We start from the raw sequence: 27404 nt of genomic DNA, 5'->3' as shown, positions 1-27404 counted from the left end.
AAATCTATAATCAGATAAATTAATCAATGGAAAGCCTTTCTTATCGTTTGTTTGAGTTGCTTGTCTTGTTGCTCTCTTGAAGTTTTAATAAAACTAGTGACCTTCCTTGAACCATCCGAAACTATCACTACGTACATCTCTTTAATTCTTAATTTTCTGACATTCAACCCAATTCAAAAAATAGTAAAATAAATAAATGTCAGAAGGAAGAACAAGAAAACTATGAATAACAAATTCAAACCACTTTGCATAAGATAACTATGAATAACAAATTCAACCCATGTGAAGGAAGCTTTTCTGAAAAGCACTTCATGGAAAGCAGTCATCCAAATGGGGCCATAAGATACCTAAAAACAATATGAAGAACTAGTCATAAATAGCAGTGAAATACTAACTCTTCTAACCAGTATATGTCTTTCATGATCTCTTTGACTGATGGCCCATTACCTGTAGCATTCAAAAATTCAGGAACCTGATGAAAGTGAACAAAGATGAACTTCTAATATATAAATTATAGGTGACAAATCAATTCATTTAATTAAATGTACTCGTACCCGCCTATGAATAGATAGATATGGATATCTTAAGTTTTTACATATGAGTATAAATGGGTTAGGTAACCCATCAAACCCAATTAACCCATTTAAAATTGTTTTCCCCCAAATCTCCTCTCTTTCCCCGCCTATTTTTTTTTTTCAAATGTTTCATTTTGTTATGATATTAACTACTTTTGTTTCATTATTATTGTTATTTGTTGGTTTATTTTATCATTTTATTTTCTCTTAATTTGTTAACTTACTCATTTTTTAGCATTATCAATTTATGATAAGTTTTAGCCTCTTTTCTTACATTTCCAAAATGAAATTTTAAATTGACACATGAAAAATTAGGGTTCAAAATTTTTGCATTAAGTTTTTATGTTAATTTTTATAGTACTTAATTTAAATTTTTATATTCTTATTATTCAATTATTAAATAGTATGTAATTTTGCGACATAGAGTACGGATAGGAAAAAAATTGATAATTAGGCTTATTGAATATTATAAGTAAATATTTAAAACTAATGATGGGTGCAAAGAGTGGTATACATTGATAACTTAGTTTACAAAAATGAATTTAAATGAGTTTACAAAAAGTTAAAATAAATGGATTATAAATGGGTAATTGGGTTACCCAATTCATTTTTTGACTTACCCATTTATAGCTATCTAATTAAATGGGTATAAATGGGTTAACTCACTTATACCCACTATCCATTTTACCCAACCCAAACCCGCCCAAGTCACCCATTTTGACAGCATGCTATTATAAAATTGCATTAAACCACCTGAGTTGAAGAATCGATTCCTTCATAGGAAGAATACTTCTTCCTATAGAACCGGCTGCAGAAATGAGAGATTAATTCTTCTTTAAATCATGATGGACTTAATGCAAACATGGACTACATTATTGGTTTGGCAAGCATGGCATTTGTTCTGTTTTCACTCTAAGATAGAAAAAATTGCAAACCATATGTAACCCATGAGAATAATATTTAATTGAGTAAATATTTCCTACACTGACGGTGTATACACTATCATCGTTGGATTCATGACATGTGTACAAAAGTTGAATTTCAATTTTAAATTTTGCATAGTTGTCATTCATCCAACGCTGATAGTGTATACACTGCCAGTGTAGGAAAGATTAATCCATATTAATTACTAGGCATTACAACGTACGGTTACCCACTACTGTCACTTTGGCATTACAATATGCAACAACACCAAGAGATTTCTGTTGAGGTACCAATAGAGAAGACATAGGAAATTATGTCAAAAAAATATTCTTGTTTTCGATTATTAGAATATGCAAAAAGCTAAAGGTACTGAGCCTTTAAGCAATTGAAGTATAAGAATTTTAATTTGTTTGGATAGTGCTTTTATCCCAAATAATATTTCGCTTGCATCATAAACACATTTCCAAACCCATCTTTTTATATTTTCAATCATCTTTTTATCTCACATACATCACATCATAAAAAGTGCTACAGTAATTATTCCAAATAATATTTCAAATAATACACTATCCAAACAAAAAACTTACCTATTAAGAAAAATCTGACAACAACAAACTCCAGAAGTATTACTTTACTATATATATAAAGAAACATCACATCAATCTACACTAACATGACAAAACAGTAGTTTTACTGCTGAATATGAAGTATTATATTTATGGGACACCCAATCTTGTTGAAAACAATCAATAAAAAGCGGACATTGAAATGCTAACCACTAGAACGTTAATGCAGTACATTTTTTTTTTCTTGAAACGATAGAAGTTTTTATTTCTACTAATAGAGAAATTACACTGTATGAGTAAGGATTCAAGTTTTTCTTCACAAAAGTGTACGAAAACACTGAGGATCAAAGAATTCCTCGTCAAAATGTAAATGCATTGCTTGCTTACTCAGTTTATGACTAAGGCTATTAATCCTATCATTACCGGACTGAATATCAAATGAGCATGTCCTTAACATAGTCATCAGATCTTAGCTATATTCACAGCAGCAAAAGTAAAGCAATTTTAAACCATTAAAAGCCGGCATCTATCGCCCACTTGAACCATAGACAGTAGAACCTAAATCTAAATGACACTAAATTACCAATTCTATAATTGTGAAAGATCAAATACATTAATCAAAATCACTAAAAATGGTGAACTGAGTGATAAGTAAAGTTTCTTACCAATTTCTTTCACAAAGCTAGTTGATTCCCGAAATCAACTTCATATTCCTTTCTTCCAAACACATATGTACAATGAGCACACAGTTAAAAATTATATTATGATATTAAGCCAGATGCTATAATGCGACAGAGCAAAGTGTGATATTAAGAACAAATTGCTTCTCCAATCTTTTTCATTTTGTAGTTTAAGCAAAAATTATTGAATTCTAACACCACATTACTCACTAATACAAAATTAACAAGAAAATAAAACAAATCCTGAGCAATCATTGAGACGAAAATGAACAATATAATTTAATCTACGAAAAGATTCCTACTTTGAGAAACCTAATTAAGAATACCTTTTGAGTGTAAGAAATCAAAAATTTACCTGAGAAGCCGGTGAATTTCCACGTTTCAATTGCTGATATCAGCCTACCAACCAAGAAGAGATGGAAAAATAAGTCAATAAATAACAACGTTTTTAACATGAAATACTTATAAAACTCCAATTATTAACTAGAATTGACCGGAAAGCACCGGAAATTGAACTTTTTAGATGCGGATATCTACCTCAGAACTAAAAAGAAGAGCAAGAAACAAGGCGAAGACAAACCAGCTCCGAAAAGTGCATTGAATTACAGATCATTTTCTGATCTCACTTGAAGTAATATTCAGAAAGATGAACGACCTTTGACTTCAAAACCTAGAAAAGTAGCCAAAATCACTTGTGCATTGAAGTACAATGCAAGCCAATGGCAAAAAAATAAAATGCACTGGATTTCTTGGAGGAAAATGGCTCAGGGAAGAAAGGAAGGTGGCTTGGGATTCAAGGACCTAGAAACCTTTGATAAAGCTCTACTAGGAAAACAGATCTGGAGACTACTTACCAAACTAAATCTTTTGGTCAGCAAAATGTTGAAAGCCAAATATTTTCCCAAGGAGTCAATTTTCACATGTAAAGCTCAAAGCAATGCATCTTGGTTCTGGAAAGGGCTACTAGAAGCTAGAGGTCACATTGAAAAAGGGTTACTAAGAAGGATTGGTAATGGGAGAAGTACTAACATCTAGGAGCACAGGTGGATACCAGAATCACCTTCTGGTAAACCTACTACTCCCAAACCCCAAAACTGTGACTTTGAAACAGTGCAGCAGCTCATCAACCATAGAAGATGGAATACAAATATTATCTTCAGAGTCTGCAACAAGACTAATGCAGAGAGGAATCTTAACATTCCTATTAGTCTATCAGGCAGAGAAGACTCCAACTATTGGAAGTACAGTGAAGGAAGAAATTACACTGTAAGCTCTGGGTACGCATGGATAATTGAAGAGAGTTCATGAAGGAATGAAGGGAGGGAGGCTGTTGGAACAAGTTTTGAAGAAGATAGTCAACAAATCAAGCAAATATGGAGTACTCTGTGGAAGCTCAACATCAAACACATAATCAAGGTTTTCATCTGGAAATGTATTAATGGAGCTCTCCCAGTTAGAGAAGCAATCTACAGGAAAGCATCAATTGGGGATTCAGTGTGAGAGGAACCAAAAACCGTAGAACACACACTGCTGCAATGTCCCCAAGCAAAAGAGATTTGGAAGGCAGCCCCAATAACATGGGATGGAGCCAAAGATCAACAAGGCAATTTCGAAAGATGGTGGAGCAGAATCACAGATGCTAGGAAAAGACTAAATGGTAAAAGCCACATTGGCCTCACTGCCAATATTCTGTGGCAGATATGGAAGGAAAAAAACAAGAAGGAATTTGAAAACCAAACCAGCTATCAACCATATAGAGTTATTCAAAAAGTACACAAAGAATGGCTGGAGCAAGAGGAAATAGGATCAAACAAAACTAGACTGAGCACAGCAAAAACAATGCCAGAACAGGATGAACAATGTCAAGAACACGAGGACCAGGAACTAATAAACTTGAGAGTGTCAACAACAAGTCAACAAAGGCCAACACTACTTGGAGTTGGAGTTCATAGTCAAATGGCTGCCAAACGTAGACACCGTTTTTTGGGCAATAAAAGAAAGAAGCTTTGGAAACAAGAACATAATGATGCCTTGGCTATCAAACTGGTCTTGTGCAAAGCATTGGAAAGACAGTGGAGCAAAATCAAAATCCAAATCCAAAATAAGGAACTCCTGAGACAGGTTAAAAACAGAAGGACTGCTGACTGCAGATTGACAACACTTCTTGAGGACATTTTAAGTCTAAAGTCATTGTTTCAAATGTGCTCCTTTTGTTTAGTTGATAAGGATGACAATGATATTAGTACAAATGTTAGTTCATATGCTCTAGGCATTTTTTTTGGATGAGGAAGGCATCATTCCTCTGTGTCATTGAACACGACATGTACAGATTATCGAGCCTTTGCTCAGATTGTAAAGCTCTCTTTAAAGATCAATGAAAGTATTCTAACGTTTTGAAAAAAAAAAATTTGAAGTACAATGCTGTCCAAATTTTAGAAAGTAGAGCTCCGGTACACGTTTAATTCCAAAAAAAAATGCTTATATATATATATATTAATAATCTTAGAACCTCTCTAAATTCTAAAAATTGATAATCTTAGAACCATACAAATTCTATTAATTTAAAGACTTATTAATTAATCGATAAATTAATAATTTATTAATTTATCAAGTGTACTTACAATTCAAAGAAATACTCATTAGTCAACTAAAGTTTTATTTTATTTTATAAAAATATAAATTATTCTATTAATAAAAGGAGGTTAAAAATCTATAGAATATAAACCAATCCATATCTACTTAATTTGTAAGTATAATTTAATTTTATTAATGTATGTAAATGATATTATTTTTTTATTATCAAGAGTCAAAAAGACTTAGGAATGGTAAATGATAGACGTACACCTCCATTTAATCAAATGCATATAATGAATCAAATTAATGTATATAAATGACAAGGAAATCTTCTTAATTATAATAAACAAACACAAAGTCTTCTTAACTATCTCATTGTTAAACTATGGCTTCCCATTTAAAAGGTGTACATTCATATATCATTTTTAAATTATGGCTTCCTATTTGAAAGATGTTCATAAATAAGATAAAATTTGAAATACTTCTCCATGTCATTGTGATGAGGAGACCTAACAGTTTTTCCTTTTTTACCTTCGAGAGGCGAAATTCTTGGACTCCTCAACTTTAGACTAGATTACGTTGGCAGATTAACTGTCTCCCTTACAAATACTATCAGTTCAAGCGTTACTCTTCACTAAATCCTGGCCACTCCTTTGACATTTTCAAAGCTAAGAACGTTGCCGTAATAGTAGCAAAGGTAATTATTGGCTTTGGGCTTCGTTTCATGTTGCCTTGAAGCCCAAATTTGTGCACATTTTGTAGTTTTCTTTTTGCTTGCACATGTAACTGATCTAATGCATAAAGCATTATGTGATTATAGTAGAGAGCATCCCAATTACTTAATTTTAGGAAAAAATATAATATGTCATTTTACTAAATTATTAATTTATGATATGAATGAGACCTTTGGTTATATAAGGTTTTTAAAAAATTATTATTTATTATTTTATCAAAATTATTAATTTAACTCATTAGCCCAAGTTAGGACTAAAAAAAATCATCATTTAATAGATGTTATTAATTTATCAAGTATTAATTTATAGAGGTTTTACTATAAATAAAAAGTTGTAGAGAAAAGGATAAAGATAATCCGAGTTGAATTCATAAAGAAAAAATATATCACCAAATAAGCTCACCTTCAATCACATTAAATTTGAATAAATAATCTAGATATCGCAATTTTAAACCACATATATTCATTCTCCACTTTAATTTTACTATAAAAATTGCATATAGATAACAAATTGTAGATAAAAAAGGATAGTAATACTTCGAGCTTGATTACCTAGGATTCAAATCTAAGGAGCTCAGAAAAAGGCTCGAAGAAGATTTTGTGGCGACTTCTCCCAGACCGAGCTAGTCTTTGGCTTGCTGATGAACAACATTACGTGGGGAAGTTACTTCTGCTGAGCGAATCTCTAATTCCTTCACTTGCCCGTACAGCAGTAAGAGGAGAGCAACTTAGATATCAAGTGATAACACTAAGACTCGGTTGACAGGCTCGGTGGCTGGCAAGACCGGAGGTTGGATACAAGAAAGGAGGCTTCAAAGAGTATTGGTAAGATCGGAGACTTGAGGAACCGTTGTCATTAGGAATTAGGGAATGAAAGACTCCCTTTCGAAAGGGTGGAAGAAGGGCCAAACGAAATGGGCTCACTTTTGGGCTTGACCTAGTCCAAACAATTAGGGAATAAGTCTGAGTAGCTGTGGGTTCTAGTTCCCAAGCACATCCTTCCAAAAGAAAGGAATAGAAATTAACAATTAATTTCTCAAAATTCATGAAATTGATTGGAATAGAGAAGCATCAAGGAGATTGAGATTAAGCGACTGATAGGTATAAATCTTTAATATTTTAATTAAATTTGGCTTTGCATGTCTCTATCATGCATTTTAGGTTTTAGTTTTGCTCTAAGCCTAATGTGAGTAGTTTTTAGGTTAGAGCATTTTCTTTCTTACTTTTTTTGGCTTCACAAGGTTTGCGCTTGCTGTGGTTAGACAGTAGACTATAGACACGACACCTTTTCTTCTTAAAATAATAGTTTCACCTTTTCTCATAGAAAAAAAAAAATCGTTTCTCATGTCATGCATTGAGCAAAAAATGATGCAGGTTTATTTTCCTGCAGGGGCGGATTTAAGGTGGGGGCACGGGCCCACTGCCCCCTTAAATTCCTATAATACTTATACAATTTTGACATAATTTTAAGTGTACTTCCAGAGTTTTTTTAGAAAAGATGTGAAAGAATGAGTCACAAAATTTAGTTTAGTTACTTATATTGAGAAAAATATACTTCATGAAGTTCAAAATGAAAAAGTTGTAAACCATTATCAAAATATGAAAACTCGTCGTGAGCAATTGTAAATAGTTTAGTTTGTTTTTAAAATAAAATTATTATTACATTAATAATTTTGAGTTTGCCTTTTTTTGTTTTTCATGGAATATACGTATCATTTGTACTTGTTGGTGAATTTATTTATTTATTTTTTTGCTTAAAAAACTAGAAAAAATAGTAGATAAAAAATTTTAGTATTATTTTTGCGCCCACTAAGAATTTTTTCTCGCTCCGCCACTGTTTTCTTGGTTATTTAGCTTAGAAACAACGCTGCATGAAACTTGACTTAATCAAGAAGGACGAGAATAAGAAGAAAGGGGAAAAAGCTGGGGGGAAGTGCTTTGGTTTTTGCTATAGAAAGATCTATAAATGCACATGCACAGAATGAGCGAATGAAGATGGTTTACAGAATGAATAGAACTAACAAGAAGATGCACATTCACATAAAAATTCAACTTATTCAACTTATCATAAAACAATCACCATGGATAAAGCTGTAATAACATTGAGCAGGAACTGGGAAAATTTTAGCTACCTTGACAGATGGAAGGTCCTGATTACTATCAGAAGGCTGTGCAACACTATGACACAGATTGCAATGCAGATTCTGCACACTGCAATATTTGCAACTCATGACCCTTTTTTTTTTTCTTTTTCCCTAATTCTCATTATTCAAATCTATAATTTTCTCAAGGGGAAAGGAAAGGAAAGAACAGCAAGCATTAATCACTACCTTGTGCAAAGTTCCTTCAGTTCAGACTCGTATAAACTTTTCTGGAGAAGTGCCAGGTTGGTTCTCCACTAGGAGACCCATACGCAGTACCATAAAGGAGATGATAACGCCTCCTATCAGGGGCTCCCTGTAATGATTTTCGAAAATCAAAGAAAATTTGTCGAAATGATGGAAATGACTCAAGTTTGATTTCCTACTACAAGTGGTATTCCAACATTCATCTTATTGGATTTAAGATTCTAAAAGATTTATCAAATCAGCCAAAAATGTTGTTCACTCTAAATTGTCATAAATTATGAGTGACATATCTCATAGTAACCATAATTTGTTCAAGCATAAAAAAAGTATACCTTTAATGGAAAAATTTTGTCATTGTTACCCAAAAACTAGCAAGAAAAGCATCGATTGATCTTTCTGAGAAAGTAAGAATTGGAAATAAGACAAAGGGTAATCTTTCCACTTGCAGTCAACCAAAAATAGTAAGGTAATCTTTGCATTCGCTCATTAATGCAAGCAATAGGTACCAGCAAAGTAAAACGTACCAAGTAAAAAGGCCTTCCTGCATATTTTATGGTACTAATTCCTGATTATCACTACAAGAAAAACTGTACCAATACAAGTTTCGGTTCATCTGGGAAAAAAATTGAAGATGCCCCCATAAATATACAAGTGACAGCAAGCCTTGTTTTAACTTTTTCCCAAGTCAGATTCCAGGCTGCCATTGACTCGGAAATTTTTTTTATTAATTTGATGACCAACAGATTTGGAAGCCGTCATTAGCAACCCAAACAAGCGATCCAAGACCACTCCCCCTCCATCACTCAGACCAGAATGCGTGTATTCATTGGTTATCCAAAGCCTAATGCCTGCAATCTGAGAAGCTGCCTCCATGACCAGATTGAAGTTAACATACGAGTCTTCATAGTACACAGAAGCAGCAACAGGTACCTGTTTAGTGCACAAGAGAGATAATACGTGAAATCCAATCTCCCATAGCTAGTGAAGTGCCGGCCAAGGGGGGGAAAAAAGGTACCTCCAAGGTTTGAGCTAGTCATTTATTCAATAAAGGCCTTCTTAATTCTTAGGAATATAGAGTTTGATAATATACAGAATTTGAGAACAATCTTCAGTTAAAAAAAGAACTTTAAACCTCCAAATAATAAATTAAAGGCAAAATACAAAGAGTGAATAGCATCAGCTGACATTGCGCGTCATATAGAGGCGATTGAGTGACCTACCTCTGTCCCAGAATAAGGGACGTTTTTGGGGATTCCAACTTATTAATCAATTTGAATGTGAGACATCCTTTTTCAATTGTACCCCTTTGATCAATATCAAAGTTTAATTGCTGTCTATGTTGATGTGAAAATAATCCCTGGGTCCATGCAAAATGAAAGTTCTTTTCCATGTTGTTGCCACCAAAATTATGGCCAACAAAATTTTTGGTGCTTTCCACGCACCTTTCTTTTGATGCCTATTTATTGCTTTTGTGGGTTCCATCATGCTTGTTTTTTATTTTATCAATATCTCTTTTGAGGGTACAAATGGAATGTTAGAGAAAAAATTGTAGTGTGACTCAAATTTTGGGACATGAATAAAGGTGAACTATAACAATAACAATGGAACGGAGTGAGTATTTTTAAATGCGGTTGTATCATATAGTGGGAGCCAGTCTTCCTTCTCCGCCAATAGTTCAGCAGCACACTTGAAATGCCTCCATGCATGAATTTCGTCAAACATCCAAGGAAATATCATCTACAAAGACAATAAAAGAGCAAATCATCCACAATAGATAATGCCTACTGTCATTAGTCAAGAAACAACATGGGAGGATTTGGTCTAATTATTATAAACAAAACTCTTGCCTTCATTTCCATGTCGCATGCAAAAACATCATGAGAACGAAAAGAAAGGGGATAAAGAGAGAATAATGATAGTATTGATGATGGTGGTGATAATAATAAACATAGTGAAGGTGTAAGGTCCCAATTCTATAACAAAAACTCCTGCATATGGTACTCTTGCAGACAATAATTTGATTTCCTTTTGAATCACAAGCTGCCTCTATAGAGAAAAATGGTATGACCTTCCCAACTTAATACACGAATTCCTTGTGGCCGTAAAAGGCTTCCTTTTCAAGAAAGTATTGACAAAATTATGCAGGTTGACCAGAATGCCATGCTGTTATAAGTTGCAGGACAAAAAATATCTCCAGAGCTCCCAGCTCTGGAGTCGTTGTATACCCCAACCATCAGCGGTCTCTCCTTTAAGGGCATTATCTGTCTGATAAATAAAATGTAAAAGATGACACTGATTATGGAAGGAGAAGAGGGCAGAAGAGAGAAAGTTCCTTGGATACTACATTTAGTCTCTGAACCTTACATTTCAAGGTGGAAAAGTAGTTTCGACGACTCTACTGCTGAGAATGGTGGATTTATGGCATTCAAATAAAGCATATATTCTTTAATTCAGATGCCATTTTTGGAAAATTTTGCATCTTTAATAGAAAAACCCTGTGATCTCCTTCCTTACTGCGCCTGTAAAGAGTACAGGGCAACCTTCCTTGGCAGCCTTAATAGCGTCAAATTTACTTTCTTGTTCAACCCGTGTCCTGTGAGCAGCCCACCGTGATGCGGCACCCTTTAGAACCATAACAATCAAAAAATTAGATATGACTTCAAGAGTTAAAAAAAAGTAAATTATCGCCTATCACAAGAAAAGTTTTAGGCAAAGGAAATCATGTTCCATGGGACTAAACACTTGCTACTTTCCATATTTAAGCAGCCCACTAAAACTGATTCAACACCTGGATGTAGTACAACTGACTGAATAAAAAACCTTCAAAACCAGAATGGAAAAGCTGTAATAAATTTGTCTAGAGTCATATTTATGATTTAACTCAAAAAGTTGTATCTGTATGTGCATGAAACATAGCTTAAATACACTAATACAAACCCGGGTTTCGAACAAGAAATCATATGGTTACCTGACAGTACAGCGACTCGTGCAGAAGAGCAAACAGTGGATTCATATCAAAACACAACCACCAACGGATGTTGGTGCAAGTGGAAGGGGCTTGTATCCCTTAACTATGAGATCTCAAGTTCGAAACCGATGGGAATGGAAAAAACAACGTTTGGAGAGCTTCCCCTACAAGGGGCCTGACCCGGATCCAATAGAATTAGTCGCAGACCGTAAAACGGATACGGACACATGTGGGTTATAGCTAAAAAAAATATTAAAACACAACCAGTTCTCATACTACAATATAAAACATTTTCAACTCAGTGAGACTAAATTCCATTTAACATATAAAAAATTATGCAGAAAAGAAGAGCACCATACTGACAATATATCAACAAGAATATGAAGAATCTCAGTAAAAAGGCAAATGTCACTTTCTTATCTTGGATCAGTCACAATCTCAAAAGCTTCAGAACAGTAGGAATGTAGAGCTGTAAGCTGTATGTGCACACTGGCATGCTTCACATGCCTTACGGCAAAATAGTTCACCGTCTCTACACCAAAAAGAGATGAGAGAAAAACAAGCCACGATCCTCACTCCTAAAAGATGAAAGTTTCAGAGTGGCCAAAGAAGTAACTTAAAGGCATCAGTACACCAGCCATGCATATGGGCCTTAGGCTTTCCAAGACTTTTCAAGTATTGAACTAATCTCGTCCAATCGGGTCTACTCACATGATATAAATGCTGGACAAGATATTTCGAAACATAGAACAGATTCACAAATCATTCAAGGAAATTGTCATAAGCTCAGTTAAAAACATATACAGAAAGGATCTCGGAAATCTCTTGATCTATCCCCAGAAAGAAAGGCAATCACTGTTATGCAAATTCCTTCTCAAAAGAATCCATGTCTCTCTTGGAGAGAGAGATGGCAAATTCTTCCCCAGTATAATAGTCCTAAGAGGATGGCATTAATACTCCCAAAAGGATGATAGAGAAAACAGCAATTTGATCAGAAACTGAGTAGACATCCCTTTGATCTTAAATGCTGATATAAGTAACTTTCTAAAGCTTTTCACAAAGATAGGTATTTCCTTTCAAACAATTCCTAACATTTTACACTATATTCCACCAAATTAGGTACCAGTTAAAGAGAGAGAAATTTCAATTACTCAAAATTTCACAGATAAGAAAGGAAAAGAGGAAGAAGAATGGCATCTCATACATCATTCAGGAAGTAGTAACTTATTCTCTTTCGTTCTCCGGGAACTATTACCGGACCCCATACCCTCTCCAACCTGCGAGTGGAGTAATATAATTGATATTCAACACAATTATCAGACATAAACAGTTTTAGTTGGCTGTGTAGACAAACTTACATATAGTGCAAGCGTTCAAAACCAGTACTTGATCCGAAAGCAGTGAGACCAAGAAGCTGCAATCCCCTGCGAGTCAAGATACCACCAGATTGTAAAAGCACCTGCTCTAGTTACATGATGACAATCAGAAATACAATATTACATGCACACTAAGTCGGAATACATGACGTAATGGGAAAGATGAAACCAAAAAGAAGGAGAAAAGACAATAATTACTGGATACAAAAAATTTAAAACTCCCATTTTCTAAAGTTCTCCTACCCCTCCACCTTCAGACTCTACCAAATGTTGGACGACATCGCACACAATTAAAATGTCCATAGGAAACCTCTCATAAAACTTCTCATTCTAATGAACAATCTGTTCAAAGCATCCTCTATGTACAGCTTCTGCAGAGCATCCACTTCTGATTGGCGTTTTTCCTCCAGTTATAAGAGCTTGTTTGAGTCCATGTGGAGCAAAACTCAAGTAAGTTACTATACAGAAGCCTCCATAGCTCTGCAGGAAAAAAGGAGAAAAATCAGTAAAACTCTCTCTCCCTCTCTCTATTTTTCTATTTATCAGTTACCAAAACAAGCTTATACTAATCATAGATCATAAAAATTCAAAGTTCCCTTCATACTTGAGCATATACTAAATGTCCTTCAAATTTGTAAAATAAATTATGTACATATTCATGGAATTGGGAGATAAGAGAGGAGGGGAAGTAGGTGGAGATTGGAGAGAAAGAAAGGGAGAAGAGCCATAGTAATTCTGCAACTAGTCCAACTGAGAATGAAATGTTGCTGGGATAAATGAAAAGAGACAGTGGAAAGGGGATGTTGTCATGCTAAAATCCTTGGTAACCTTAAATGTCGAATATAGTGGAGAAGCAAAGAAAGAAATAACCTACCCCAAATCCGTCCACGGTCCACCATCAGGAACGATGCATTTTCGTATAAATTAAGCATCCTGAACTATATTGTCAGCTTGAAAATGACACAAATAGTTTGCTTGTTCCTCAGCGGACTTCAGTTGCATCATAGATGATGTTATTAACGGTGTTGATAAACCTGTCCCTCGCTGCATTTTAAACACGTTAGCTTAAAGACGATGGGATTTATGCTGTCTTAAGAACGGTCTGCAACATGCCTGATCCAATAAAATTACACGATATTCTTCACATAATTTACCAATCCTTCCACTTGTTTCAGTTGGCCTTGGAGATTCGAACCCTGGTCCACCTTCCAAGTACAATAGGTATGGGAGGGGTTGGTCTTCTTTCCTAACTGCACTTGATAAATAGAAGGAAGAAGATTTAGAAATGAGAGTGAATGCAAAGATAAAACTTACTGACAAGAGAGACAAACATTGACTATCATATTCTAGCTGCAATTCAATGATCTCCTTTTTGAGTCCCATTTCTTTCTTTTCCAATCATCAAGAAGAAAGATAAGTGTTGCAGGTAAAGGCATTTCATGAATGGTGCACCATAGACATATCTGTATAAGAATCACAGATCATGATGACATAGTTGATAACTTTATCAGCATTTGGTTTTCTGAAGTGGGTGATGTCGATAGTTACTGATCCACTTTCAAATGGTAAGGTTTCATGTTTAATTTTGTGATTGGTGGTTTTTGGCAGAGGTGTCAAAATGGATGACTTAAGCGGGTTTGGATTGGGTAAAATGGGTAATGGATATAAATGAGTCAACCCCTTTATATCCATTTAATTAGATGGGTACAAATGAGTAAGTCAAAAAATGAATTAGATAACCCAATTACCCATTTATAACCCATTTATTTTAACTTTTGTCAACTCATTTAAATTCATTTTTGCAAACTAAATTATCAATTTATACCGCCCTTTGCACCCATCATTAGTTTTAAATATTTACTTATAATGTTCAATAAGCCTAATTATCAATTTTTTTTTCTATCCGTACTTTATGTCACAAAATTACATGCTATTTAATAATTGAATAATAAGACTATAAAAATTTGAATTAAGTACTATTAAAAACTTAATCCAAAAATTTTGAACCCCTAACATTTTTTTCATGTATAAATTTAAATTTTCATTTTGGAAAGATAGGAAAAGAGGTTAAAACTTATCATAAATTGATAATGCTGAAAAAGGAGCAAGTTAACAAACAAAGAGAAGATAAAATGATAAGATAAAACCAACAAATAATAATAATAATAATGAAACAAAAGTAGTTAACATCATGACAAAATAAAAAATCTGAAAAAAAAAGGGTGGGGAAGAGAGGAGATTTGGGGAAAGACAATTTTAAATGGGTTAATTGGGTTTGATGAGTTACCCAATAATACCCATTTAAATAAATGAGTATTATTGGGTAACCCATTTATACCCATATGCAAAAATTTAAGATATTCATATCCATCTATTCATGGACGGGTATAGGTAAATTTAATTAAATGGGTTAATTTGCCACCTATAGTTTCTGGTTATGTTCAAATGGGTGCTGCACTTGTTACAGTTCAAAAGGATGCTACAAGATTGTTACCAAGATTTATTAATTTTAAACCAAATTAGTAATATAATCAAGTATTAATGTCTACACCCACAAAGCATTAATGTCTTGTACTGTTTGTAGTGATAATTTATATTTCATATTAAAACTTGTAGCATGAGATATGGATTTAAGATTAAAAAAAATAAAGTGTGAATTTAGGCACTCCTTATTTTTAGTTCTTCAAATTCCTGCTCCTTTTAATTACTTCTCAAACCTTATTGATTTGGTAGCTTTGCCTAAGGGAAAAGAGTAAAAAAAATAATTTTGTAGATTTATTGTAAGAGTGTAGATGAAAATTTTAGTTCAATTTTCTGAGGCCCTCTTCCAAATTGAGTTCCCCTCTTCGGCTATTCCAACTTTTTGGGAAAAATTGCTTGGTGGAGTATGCCACATTTTATAAATGGTGTAAATTACAAATAATTCCCAAAATAAATTGAGTTCCCCATATGAAGTGTGTCTTAGATAGATCAGTTGGCAAAATGTCATGCTTTCATTTTCAAATTGCTTCCAATTCCAACGCGGCCAAGACCTGCAACTTACAACAATAATGGAATGGTTTCTTTCCACAAAATTGGCACATTATCTTCCCATTCAACCCAGAAAAATAATACTATTAGTTCTACCAATTTTGTACTTTCTTAAAATATATGAGAGATTGGGGTGATTTGGACTGTGATTTTTTGTAGAAAATTTTTTACATTTTTCGTAAACACATTTTATAAGTATTTTTTTAATTTACATATATTAAATTATTATAATATATTTTTCTATAAAAACTTCTAAAAATAGCAATCAAAACAGGGATAATTATGGTTCCAATCCTTGCAAGCATTCTTTCATTTTCTAGATAGAGACAATAACAGCATCTAATGCACATATGCAAGGACAAAGATAGAGACGGTTAATAGCACCAACTTCATGCCCTCGCTCTCAAACTCGTTTTATTAATTTTTCTCCCAACAAACTGTTACAAGTCTTCAACTAACGTGTATTCTGGGATTTCCGACCAGGATGACCAAGACTCAGCAAAGTACAGCCACAACCTAATGTTTTTAAACTTGGACCAGACCAGTCGGTCTAACTAATCGAATCGAAAATAGATCAAGTATTCGGTTCGAGTTATTCTAAAAAATCGGATGGATAGAAACTCAGTTTGATTGGGTTTGTCCAGAAATTGGAAGAACCGATTGGGTGCCAAAGCTTTTTTTTTTTTTTGAAAAGGTCAAAGCATTTTCAATATTATGTTTTGATCCCTAAGTTGTTAAAAATTATTAATATATCTCAAATATTTTATACTTTATAAATGTTGTTCTAAAGTTTGGTGTTATTTTTTTATCAAGTCCATAATTTTAATTCTAAACTTGTTAATGTTCATTGAATAATATAAATTGCTACTGATTGTTCTAATTTCTTTGTATTTTGTTATTAAATATATTTTAAACATCAAATATATATGAATATACGTTTATTAATATTAACATACTCTTAGGCATTTTACATATAATATTTTAATTTTTAAATAATTTTTATTTATGACGTCGTCCGATTCAACCCCAATCGAACCCATTAACCTCTGACTCTTGAGTTTGGCCGAATCGATACCCGGTCTAAATCTGAAAACATAGTCCACAATAGAATGGCTGCTTTCCACATAATTCGAACACTATCTTTAACAGCGACAATATGTTGAAGGGAAAATGTGATTGAGTTTGAGTCTACACAGAATTAATAAAAAAGAAAAAAGAAAAGATAAACTGTGTCATCACAAAATGAGTTAAAAATAAAGCTAGAGTTGTGGGCACCTGTTTAAACTGCAAATGAATTGCTATGTATACTCTAATTTTGGAAATAGCTATATCTCAGATCTTGAATGGGGAGTATAGACAAAATTATATTCTTTTATACGTTCTAGGAGATTACCACAATAAGAATGGCTAAACAATTGTACTTCCTTCAGATAATTGTACAAAATGAAGCAGAACCAAACAAGGAAGTAAAATCTATTGAACTTAAATTCTTTTCTAGACCTCCTTATTGGGATTCTTAGACCATCCTTCTTGAATGAGGAATGAACATATGAAAACAAATAATAATTCTAGTGAAACATCTGATACATGCATGGCAAAATTGCTTCTTGGCTCAATTTATCAACAACATGAAATATTATAATATACTACCAAGGCAATGCATGCATGCCAGTGTTACTTCTTCCTCAATTTATCAACAACACGAAATACTTTACAAGCTTTCGAAAGTTAAAGTTCTTGAGAATTACACGCATTTTAGAGCGAAATGCTGCTCGGAAAGGCGGATGTTCTTTCAAGCTATTGAACTTTCTTTTTTCCTAGGGCTGAACTTTCCTCTTTCCAGTTACCTGAAAGCCCAAGCCAAATTGCATATGCGACATAATAGTAGGATTATTCATTTCATGCGTAATAACGAAAGCAACATATTATAATGGCCATTGTTTGGGCTTTTTTTAACTCACGATTGAAGTCGTTTGGTGGGATCTCATGCGAGGCCATATCAAAGAGATGTTTTCCGTAGATCATATTAATTCTACTTCCAATATACGTTTAATTAATGCAAAATGGTTTTCTTTAAAGAACTGCTTGTTTTCAAATACAAGTTCAAAAAGGCAAATATGTTCAAATTGGCCTTGCTTGACCATAGATTAAAGTCTAAATGTGTATCATAGACCTAATTTTGGGCCTTGATAGTGATAAAGAATCGGGCAAATTACACTTTACTTTCCTGTGGTTTAGCGATTTTTCACATAACCCCTCTATAGTTTCAAAAGTCGGATTAAAATGCTAAAGTGGCGGAATTATCGTTCGTAACGGAACCTTTAAAATGTCAAAATTACCCTTATAAATACATGACACACTAACCCCGGATGGTTTTATGTTTTACCCTATATAACTCCTTTATAATTTAGTATTTTACCATATAACCCCCTTATGGTTTTCAAAATATACAAATAACTCCGCTTGATTAATAAATAATTTTCAATTTTATATAAAGGTATTTTTTACATTTTAGATGACTCCGTTACGAATGATAATTTCCGTCACTTTGACATTTTAATCCAAACCATGATGGGATTATGTATAACTTTTGACACCATAGAGGAGTTATGTAAAAAAAAATTAAGTCACTAGGGTGTATAGTGTAATTTGCCCTAAAGAATATACTAAACTTTGGCTAAACCTTGAGCTTCTATAATTGGAAGGAGTCGAGCTTCTCAGGGTCCTATTAAAAAGGCTTAAATGACCCTACTTATTTTTCTTTTTTTACTTAGTGTGATTAATGAAACCACTAATATGCATTTCATAAATAACGATTTTGTGATAATGGTTACAAGAATAGTTCCAACCCAAAGTGGAATAAATTAACAAAGGGAATGCTGACTAGTTAATCAGCAGGTGAACACCATTTGAGGGACAGAATTGAGAAAAGAACTAGACGATGGTGCGGTAACGAAAATCCAACTCATGAATCACAAAAGTGAACAACTGTTTTGATGTTAGTTATATGATATATTTCTGTTAATGAAAGAACATTTCATTTCCCATGAATCTCATATACATCATCAAGGTAAATTATCTTCAAAGAGCAAATTTGGATTTTTATTACAAGTCACGTGTGTAATAAGAACACTTGTCATGCGTCAAATGAGCACAGTTGCTGATGTTATGATTATTTTAAGGGGTTAATTACAATTAATCCCCTCAAGGTATATCCCATTTTTCATTTTACCCCCTAACATTTAATTTTGCTCACTTAACCCTCTATGGGACCCCCTAACATTTAATTTTGCTCACTTAACCCCCTATAGGACAAAATTACCCTTCCATTATTTTGAGTTTTTCATTTACCTTTTTTTCCTCTCTTTTATTTCTTTGTCTCTTTCTTCTTTCTTCTCTTTTGCATCCTTTCCAATAGAAAACTCCATTTCAATGGAAATTTTTATCTTGAGTTCGTAATTGCATTTCCATCAATGTTTAAAAGGCATCAAAAACTAATTTTGATTTTTGTATGATGCCACATGTTACAAATTTCAATTGATGATTATTAATTAGGTCGCAATTTCATCTTATGATATTTTTTTGAGAATAAAATGAGAAACTAGAAAGGAAAGAGGAAAAACCAAAATTAAAAGAATTGAAAAGCTAAAAAAATTGTATTTTAGAAAGGTGATTTGAATGTTTTTTTAATCATTTAAGGAGAAGATAGATTTCTGGAATTCCTCTTTTTTAATTTCAATCATTAAAATGAAAATTTTTGTGGGAAAGAGAAAGAATTAAAGAAAGAAGAAAGAGGTAAAGAAAATAAATGAGCACAAAAAGGGAAAGGAAAAAAATAAAAGAGAAAAATAAGAGTTTAGAATAATAGATGGATAATTTTGTCCAATGGAGGATAAAGTGAGACAAAAAAATATTTAGGGAATAAAGTGAGAAATGAGGTATACTTTAAAGGAATTAATTGTGATTAACCCTTATTTTAAACTCTAATGGCTAACATCAGTCCATTTGATACGGGTTAATCATATTTTATCCCCTTAAAGAATACCCCATTTTTCAGTTTACCCCCTAACCTTTAATTTTGCTCACTTAACCCCCTTTAGGACAAAATTGCTCTTGCATTATTTTGATTTTTCATTTACCTTGTTTTCCTTTCTTTTATTTCTTTTTCTCTTTCTTCTTTATTTAATTCTTCCTCTTTCCCACAAAAATTTTCACCGTAATGATTGAAATTAAAAAAGAGAAACTGCAAAGATCTATCTTCTCCTTAAATGATTAAAAAAATATTCAAATCACTTTCCTAAAATACAATTTTTTAGCCTTTCAATTCTTTTAATTTTGGATTTTTCTCTTTCCCTTTTAATTTCTCATTTTATTTCCAAGAAAATATCTTAAGATAAAATTGTTTTCCTTTCTTTTATTTCTTTTTCTCCTTCTTCGCTCTTTCATCATTCCCAATAGAAATTCCATTTCAACGAAAATTTTTGTTTTGAGTTTGTAATTGCATATTTCTGGGTGAAGATTTAAAAGGTATCAAAAACTAATTTTGAGTTTTTGTATGATGCCACGTGTCACAAATTTCAATTGATGATTATTAATCAGGTCACAATTTCATCTTAAGATATTTTCTTGGGAATAAAATGAGAAACTAGAAAGGAAAGAGGAAAACCCAAAATTAAAAGAATTGAAAGGCTAAAAAAATTGTATTTTAGGAAAGTAATTTGAATATTTTTTTTAATCATTTAAGGAGAAGATAGATCTCTGCAATTCCTCTTTTTTAATTTCAATCATTAAGGTGAAAATTTTTGTGGGAAAGAGAAAGAATTAAATAAAGAAGAAAGAGAAAAAGAAATAAAAGAAAGGAAAACAAGGTAAATGAAAAGTCAAAATAATGCAAGGACAATTTTATCCTAAATGAGATTAAGTGAGCAAAATTAAAGATTAAGGGGTAAACTGATAAATGGGGTATTCTTTAAGGAGATAAAATATGATTAACCCATTTGATACTGATTGCAAGTATAAAAGGCAGCAGCACAACGGCGCGCAGACACTAGTTTTGACTGAGTCACTGGTTTGCTCAGAGTTTTCACCTTGGAGGACTTTATTGGGCACTTCTTTTCCTTATTTGGGAAAATTGCAGAAATCTCCCCTGAGATTTTTGACATTTGCACTGACCTCCCCGATCAATTTTAAAATAGCATTAATCTCCCCTAGAAAAAGTTGGAGCCAATTTAAAAGGTAAAAGTGTGTGAATTTACTAGAGTACCCCCAATTGTATTTGACTTTACCAGATAAAAGGTTTGAGTACTTTCATCAAAACCAACGTTTAATTTGTTAAACAAATTAAACTAATCAAACTATTTCTACATAGTTAAATTAATTAACTAATTATCTAATTAACTAATTAACTAATCAAACTATTTCGGCATAATTAAACTAATTATCTAATTAACTAATTAACTAATTTTTGTTTATCTAATTAACTAATTAACTAAAGCTGTTGTCTGTCCGAAACTAACAAACTATTTGCATGTTAAACTAATTAACTGCTTAACTAATTAACTAACTAATTATCTAATTAATTAATTAACTAATTTCTATTTATCTAATTATCTAATTAACTGATTATCTAATTAATTAATTAACTAATTATCTAATTAACTATTAACTAATTATCTAATTAATTAATTAACTAATTAACTAATTTCTGTTTATCTAATTAACTAATTAACTATTATCTAATTAAGTGATTAACTAAAGCTGTTGTCTGTCCGAAACTAACAAACTATTTGCATGTTAAACTAGTAAACTAATTAATTGCTTAACTAATTAACTAACTAATTATCTAATTAATTAATTAACTAATTAACTAATTTCTATTTATCTAATTAACTAATTATCTGATTATCTAATTAACTAATTAACTAAAGCTGTTGTTTATCCGAAACTAACAAACTATTAGCATGTTAAACTAATTAACTAATTAATTACTTAACTGCTTAACTAATTAACTAACTAACTAATTAACAAACTATTTGCATGTTAAACTATATGCAGTTAACTAATTAACTACATGTTAAAGCCGTTCATGTTTTGGAAGAGGGAGGACTCCACAGGCCAACGAAATTGGTTAAATAGCGCATTAAATATAAAACCTGCCAGTTTCCCATAAAGAGTTGGTATGTTATGGGCAATTTTTTTTTAACTTTCACATATTTAATTTATGTTAAATACAAAACATACTAATTTTCCTTTGGGCGCTATTTAACCAATTTTTCCCTTATTAATACAGCCACTATATTTATTTTCTAGTATTAATTTTTGTTATGGTTTATGATTTTCTTATATTTTATCAAAAAAGTTAATAACTATTGTAGTTACAATTATGGAGATGTTAATTTGTCGTATATGTAATTCTTTTATTTTATAAGAATTGTTATATCAGGGGTAAATTTGAATTTTAATTGCATTTAATTCCGAAACACTCATCAAACCAAGCTAGATATTGGAATAAAAAATATGTTGCATTTATACCCCTTGAACTTGCTTGATCCTTAATGCCTATGCCCCTCCCTTGTTAATACTAATTGTCAAGCAAGATCAGGGCAAAATTGGAAGAAATTTCTTATCTCACTTCTACAAATAATTTTTTAATGGGACATCAAGCCTCAGGGGAGGTTTCTACAACGAATTGTTCCTGTTCAGGGGTGCTGAATGCCATTTCTAAACCTAGAGAGGAGGTTAGTGCAAGTGTCAGAAACTTCAGGGAAGGTTTCTGCAATTATCCCTCCTTATTTTGTACATGCTTATCAAGCTGGCCAGCGTTTTCACCCGACAAACTGTGGTCCATAAGCTAGACCGGTCAAGCTCTGACTTTCACGCGCAACAAGTCTCCTGGTAGAGTACCAAAAATAAACTAAATATAGAGAGGGTTTGGACAAAGGGGTAATTTCAGAAACCTCCCTAAGGTTTTTAACATTTTCACTGTCCTACCCTAAGGTTTTAGAAATTTTACTTAGTTCTCCTGTCAGTCATTTAAGATCCAATGCTTACATCATTAATGGTCAAATGAATCTATTATCCTTATAATTTATGATATTTTACACATATATATGAAGAAAAAGAGTTAAATGATTGCTAACTACATTAACCATAATTTGGATTGTAAAAGTTAATTAATTTTCTATCTAAAAATATAGCCAATTCTAGGTGTATCTTTTCTAATTTATATACTCGGCAAATAAAAAAAATCACTTGATAAATTAAAGGATTGAGACATGAGAAACAATTAAGCCCTTTACAAACTAAATTAACTATAATTTGAAATGTAAAAAATAAAGCCTAATTTAGCATCTAAAAATGGATCCTATCTAGGCAACTTTTTTTCAATTTATGTACTTGATAAATAAAAGAATCAAATATAAGGAGATCTTGGCTGGGCTAATTTTTCTTATAATTGTGGTGACAACAAGAATCTTAAGGTATTGGAAAAAATTTTGTTTTGTTAAATTTTGGAAGTTGTTATTTTTTTTTTTGTTATGGATGATGAAAATTTTTTGGTTGATCATGTTTAGTTATGGCCCCATAAGTGAATTAACAATTTAGATCAAATACTTAATCTAATTAGTATTATAGTTGATGGGTACTTTTGAAATGAATAAATCTTCTCATACCTGAAATTTTTTTTATTATTTCTTTTTTTGAATTGGGCTGAATTTTAGATTTTTAAGGCATAGACTTTTTTAAAATTGTAAGATGTATAATCAATAATTTTTGCAAGGCAATTCATGCGTCGTGGTTTGGGTTATTTATTGTAATTTCGTATTGGTTGCTTTTTTTTTTAACTCTTAATTAACGAATTCTATTACCTCTTAGATTCCTAATTAATCAGACTAGAAGTGATTCTATTTTCCTCCTACGTGGCTTTGGAACCACAAATTTGTCCCAAAGATTCCTAGAATTCATTTGGTTTGGTTTTCACTGGATAATGCCAAAGTGCATAACCACATTGGTTGTTGACTGGAATAATTGCTCCTGTACAAGTCAATGAAATAAGGATAAAACTGAGAAGAGAAAATGAACCAACAGAATCCAACCTCTCTTCTGAGATCAGTTAAAACAACAGCTTGTTGAGAGAAAAGCTCGTTTACGGCTTAACCAAGATGGCCGACTCTGTCATCTCTCTTGTCATTGGGAGAACCGTTGATCTGCTACATAAAAAATCTGTTTTCCTAAAAGATGTTCGACGACAAGTTGAAGGACTTGGAAATGATCTGGAGTGGATGCGGTGCTTCCTGAAAGATGCAGAACAGAGGGAAGATGAAGATGCGAGGATCCGCAACTGGGTTTCTTTAATCAGAGCTGCTGCCTACGATGCGGAGGATGTCATTGAGATCTTTGCCAGCAAAGTTGAGTTCTTCACAAGGAACAAGGGACTCATCACCAAATTGACGTATTATCCCTTGAAAATTGTAAACCTCTACACGATAGGGAAAGAGATTGAATCTTTACAGATGAGGCTCAATGACATAGCTGATAGACGCGAAAAGTATGGTATCAGAAATCTCGAAGAGGGAATGAGTTCACGGGGAGAGGAGTTTCGGCGCCTTCGCCGAACCTCTCCTTTTAGCGAGGACAAGGATATAGTGGGCTTCGAGGAGATTACAAAATTCCTGGTGGCAGAACTTCTGAAACAGGACAAAAACCGCCGTGTGGTTTCAATCGTCGGCATGGGAGGAGCTGGTAAGACAACTCTAGCCAAAAAAGTTTATAACCATGCTGATCTCAGGGAAAGATTCAATTGCCGTGCTTGGCTCTGCGTCTCTTCAAGCTACGGTCACAAAGAGATGCTGAGATCAATCATAAAGCAATTGAATGCAGTGGATAACAAGCTACTTGAGATGTTGGAAAAGATGGACGAGCAGGACTTGGAACGAAGGCTCTATCAAGATCTACAAGATAAATGCTATCTTGTGGTACTTGATGATGTATGGAAGGAAGAAGCGTGGGATTGTCTTGCTAGGGCCTTTCCTGATGTTAATACATCAAGTAGACTGCTAATTACAAGTCGCAACAGGGGTGTTCCCTTACACGCAGATGCTCTGAGCATCCCATATGATTTGAAAACTTTGGGGCAGGAAGATAGCTGGCAGTTGTTCCTTAGAAAGGCCTTAGGCCATGGGGATAATGCTTGGTGTCCTCTGGATTTGGAAGAAGTGGGAAGAGAGATTGCAAGGAGATGTGATGGTCTGCCACTGGCCATCACAGTTGTAGGTGGGCTGCTACTGACAAAGAAAAGGTTGAAGAGTGAATGGGAGAAAGTTCTCAACAGCTTCAACACAAACCTATCAAGGAGCCAGAGTGGAGTATCAGCAATTCTGGAATTAAGTTATGCAGACCTTCCTCCCAATCTGAAATTTTGCTTTCTATATTTGGGGTTGTTTCCCGAAGACTACATGATTTCTGTGCGAAAGTTTATCCATATGTGGGCTGCAGAGGGAATAATGCAGAAAAGAGATGCACAAAATTTGGAGGAAATTGCAGCATATGATCTGGAACAACTTTTTAGCAGAAATATGGTTCAGGTGGCGGAAATGACTGTTGATGAGAGGATTAAAAGCTGTAGAGTCCATGATTTGTTGCGAGAGCTTGCAATCAGAAAGGCAGAGGATGAAAATTTTTTTCAGATCCACGACACCAGATATGATAAAATATCAGCCAAATCCAGGTACCTCGCTGTTCATATTCTCCCTCGGGATACAAATTATTTTTGGACTTCGACCCCTCCTCTCCGGTCTCTACTTTTTTTCAATGTCCATGTTGACAGGGAAGACATTAGTCTTAGCTTCAAAAGTTTCAGAAAGCTTAGGATACTAGACCTTGAGAATGTTAAGATGCCGTATAATTTGCCAAAAGAAATTGGTAAAGTCAGGCTTCTGAGATACCTCAGTTTATTAGAGACATCCATTAGTAGGCTCCCTCATTCCATCGGTTGCTTGCGATACCTACAAACTCTTGACATACGGAACCTTGATCCAGTGATAGTCTCAAATTTCATTTGGAAGCTTGAAAGTTTACGGCATCTATATGCATCTGATATAAAATGTAATGTGCCTCTTAAGATTGAAGGATTGAAGAATCTCCAGACTCTATTAGGCATACGCTTTGATCACATTATGCACAATAACATGATGACTTTGACAAGTCTTCAGAAACTGGGGATTGTAGTAGATGATAGGTCAGAGATAGACAAACTCTGCATGCATTTATCTGAGGTTGGAAGTCTAAAGATGTTACATCTTTACCGTGCTCGAGGAAGATACCGGTGGCCATCTGTAGCTGGACTTTCTAAGCTACATCATGTAACAGAGCTTAAGATATATGGGGCGGGTTTGAGAATGCTGCCTCCTGATTTCCCTCCAAATCTCTCTCGCTTGTCTTTGAAATACACAGATCTCATGAATGACCCAATGCCAATACTAGAGAAGTTGGGACAGTTGTCGTTCCTCAAAATGAAAGATGCATATGGGGGGCCACGGCTAGTCATTTCTAGGCATGGGTTTCGCCAATTGAAATTCCTTGAGCTCGACCTCCTATGTGATTTGGATGAAATAATGGTGGAGAAAGCTGCATTGCCACAGCTCCAGTGCTTGAGAATCAGGGACTGCCGCAATTTGGAGAAGTTGCCGGAAGAGCTGAAGCACATATCTACTCTTGATACGCTTGAGCTAGTGGACATGCCAGAAGAGTTCATCAGTAGGCTTGATGCGGACATGGTGTCCAGTGTCCCTAACCTCAGAATATTTGACTCCAGGATCTCGCAAAAGAAACGAAGATTGTCTTTTTATTCGTGGCGTAGAATGGAAGGTTATGCATAAATGTCTTGAATGTGTACTTCTACCTTTGTACTCTCTTATTTATCCTCTCCATTAAGGGGCTCCTGCTCCACCTTATACTGCACTGTATGCTGAATTTCAGAGTAGTGATTAATAAAATTATTTCCAGTTTTTATCTAATTAAATAAATAAAAAGAAGGTTTCTGATTCAACATAACTTTTATTTTCCCCAATTCAACATACTTGCTTTGCCATAATTTCACTCTTTATTTTCGTCACATAATTGAGGCCAACCGACAAGCTTTTTAAGTCCTCTTTTTTTTTTAATTACTTGAAATCTCAAATTTCATCGCTTGCTTTTTTAATTATCCCACTATTAAACAAGGATTGACTCTTTTGTTATTAATGATTTTTTGGGTAACTAACAGTGCCTACACCTGTACCTTATAGGATTTGTCTCTCTATCAATTTACATTGCATATATCATATTAATACAAGTAGAAATTTTTTTTTTTTTTAAAAAAAGGTTCATGCCTTTGATAGGCCTCAAAAATCCTGATGGTAAACTCTTGGGATTTTGAAATGTCTAATTCAATAAAAATATCTAGAGATATTTGGTTGATGCTAATAACAAGCTGTTCATTTAAGTTGTTTGGGATAAACATTACTGAGGGGAAAACGTTTATAATAATTCTTACATGTAATGTTATTTTTTATTCATGCTTTCGTAGTAATTTCATGTTTACAAAAATTAGTACAAATGGCGTGTGTAATGGATAGTCCAAGATTGTACGCTGT

General features: G+C 33.4%; 1 protein-coding gene, 1 long non-coding RNA gene and 1 pseudogene across 2 annotated transcripts; 1 reads left to right on the top strand and 2 right to left on the bottom strand.

Moving 5' to 3' along the window:
- Positions 1 to 225: 225 nt before the first annotated feature.
- Positions 226 to 7091, bottom strand: LOC113718836 (uncharacterized). The gene is made up of 2 exons (XR_003454642.2): positions 6605 to 7091; positions 226 to 3144 (listed from the first exon to the last, which is right to left on the bottom strand). It is a non-coding gene; the product is annotated as an uncharacterized lncRNA (long non-coding RNA).
- A 1307-nt stretch (positions 7092 to 8398) lies between these two features.
- On the bottom strand, positions 8399 to 14127 carry LOC113718108 (uncharacterized; annotated as a pseudogene).
- A 9709-nt stretch (positions 14128 to 23836) lies between these two features.
- LOC113718109 (putative disease resistance RPP13-like protein 3) lies at positions 23837 to 26823 on the top strand. Its single transcript, XM_027243028.2, has one exon. It carries the CDS (start codon positions 23934 to 23936, stop codon positions 26646 to 26648), a length of 2715 nt encoding a protein of 904 aa, XP_027098829.1. The 5' UTR covers positions 23837 to 23933; the 3' UTR covers positions 26649 to 26823.
- Positions 26824 to 27404: the final 581 nt, after the last annotated feature.

This window comes from Coffea arabica, chromosome 11e, assembly GCF_036785885.1.
Source record: "Coffea arabica cultivar ET-39 chromosome 11e, Coffea Arabica ET-39 HiFi, whole genome shotgun sequence".
Classification (NCBI taxonomy): domain Eukaryota; kingdom Viridiplantae; phylum Streptophyta; class Magnoliopsida; order Gentianales; family Rubiaceae; genus Coffea; species Coffea arabica.
The sequence above is the reverse complement of the archived record's forward strand: the minus strand, read 5'-3'. Positions and strand labels throughout refer to the sequence as shown.

Coding starts and splice junctions, on each gene's coding strand:
- LOC113718109 (XM_027243028.2), top strand. CDS start 23,934: ATGGCCGACTCTGTCATCTCTCTTGTCATTGGGAGAACCGTTGATCTG.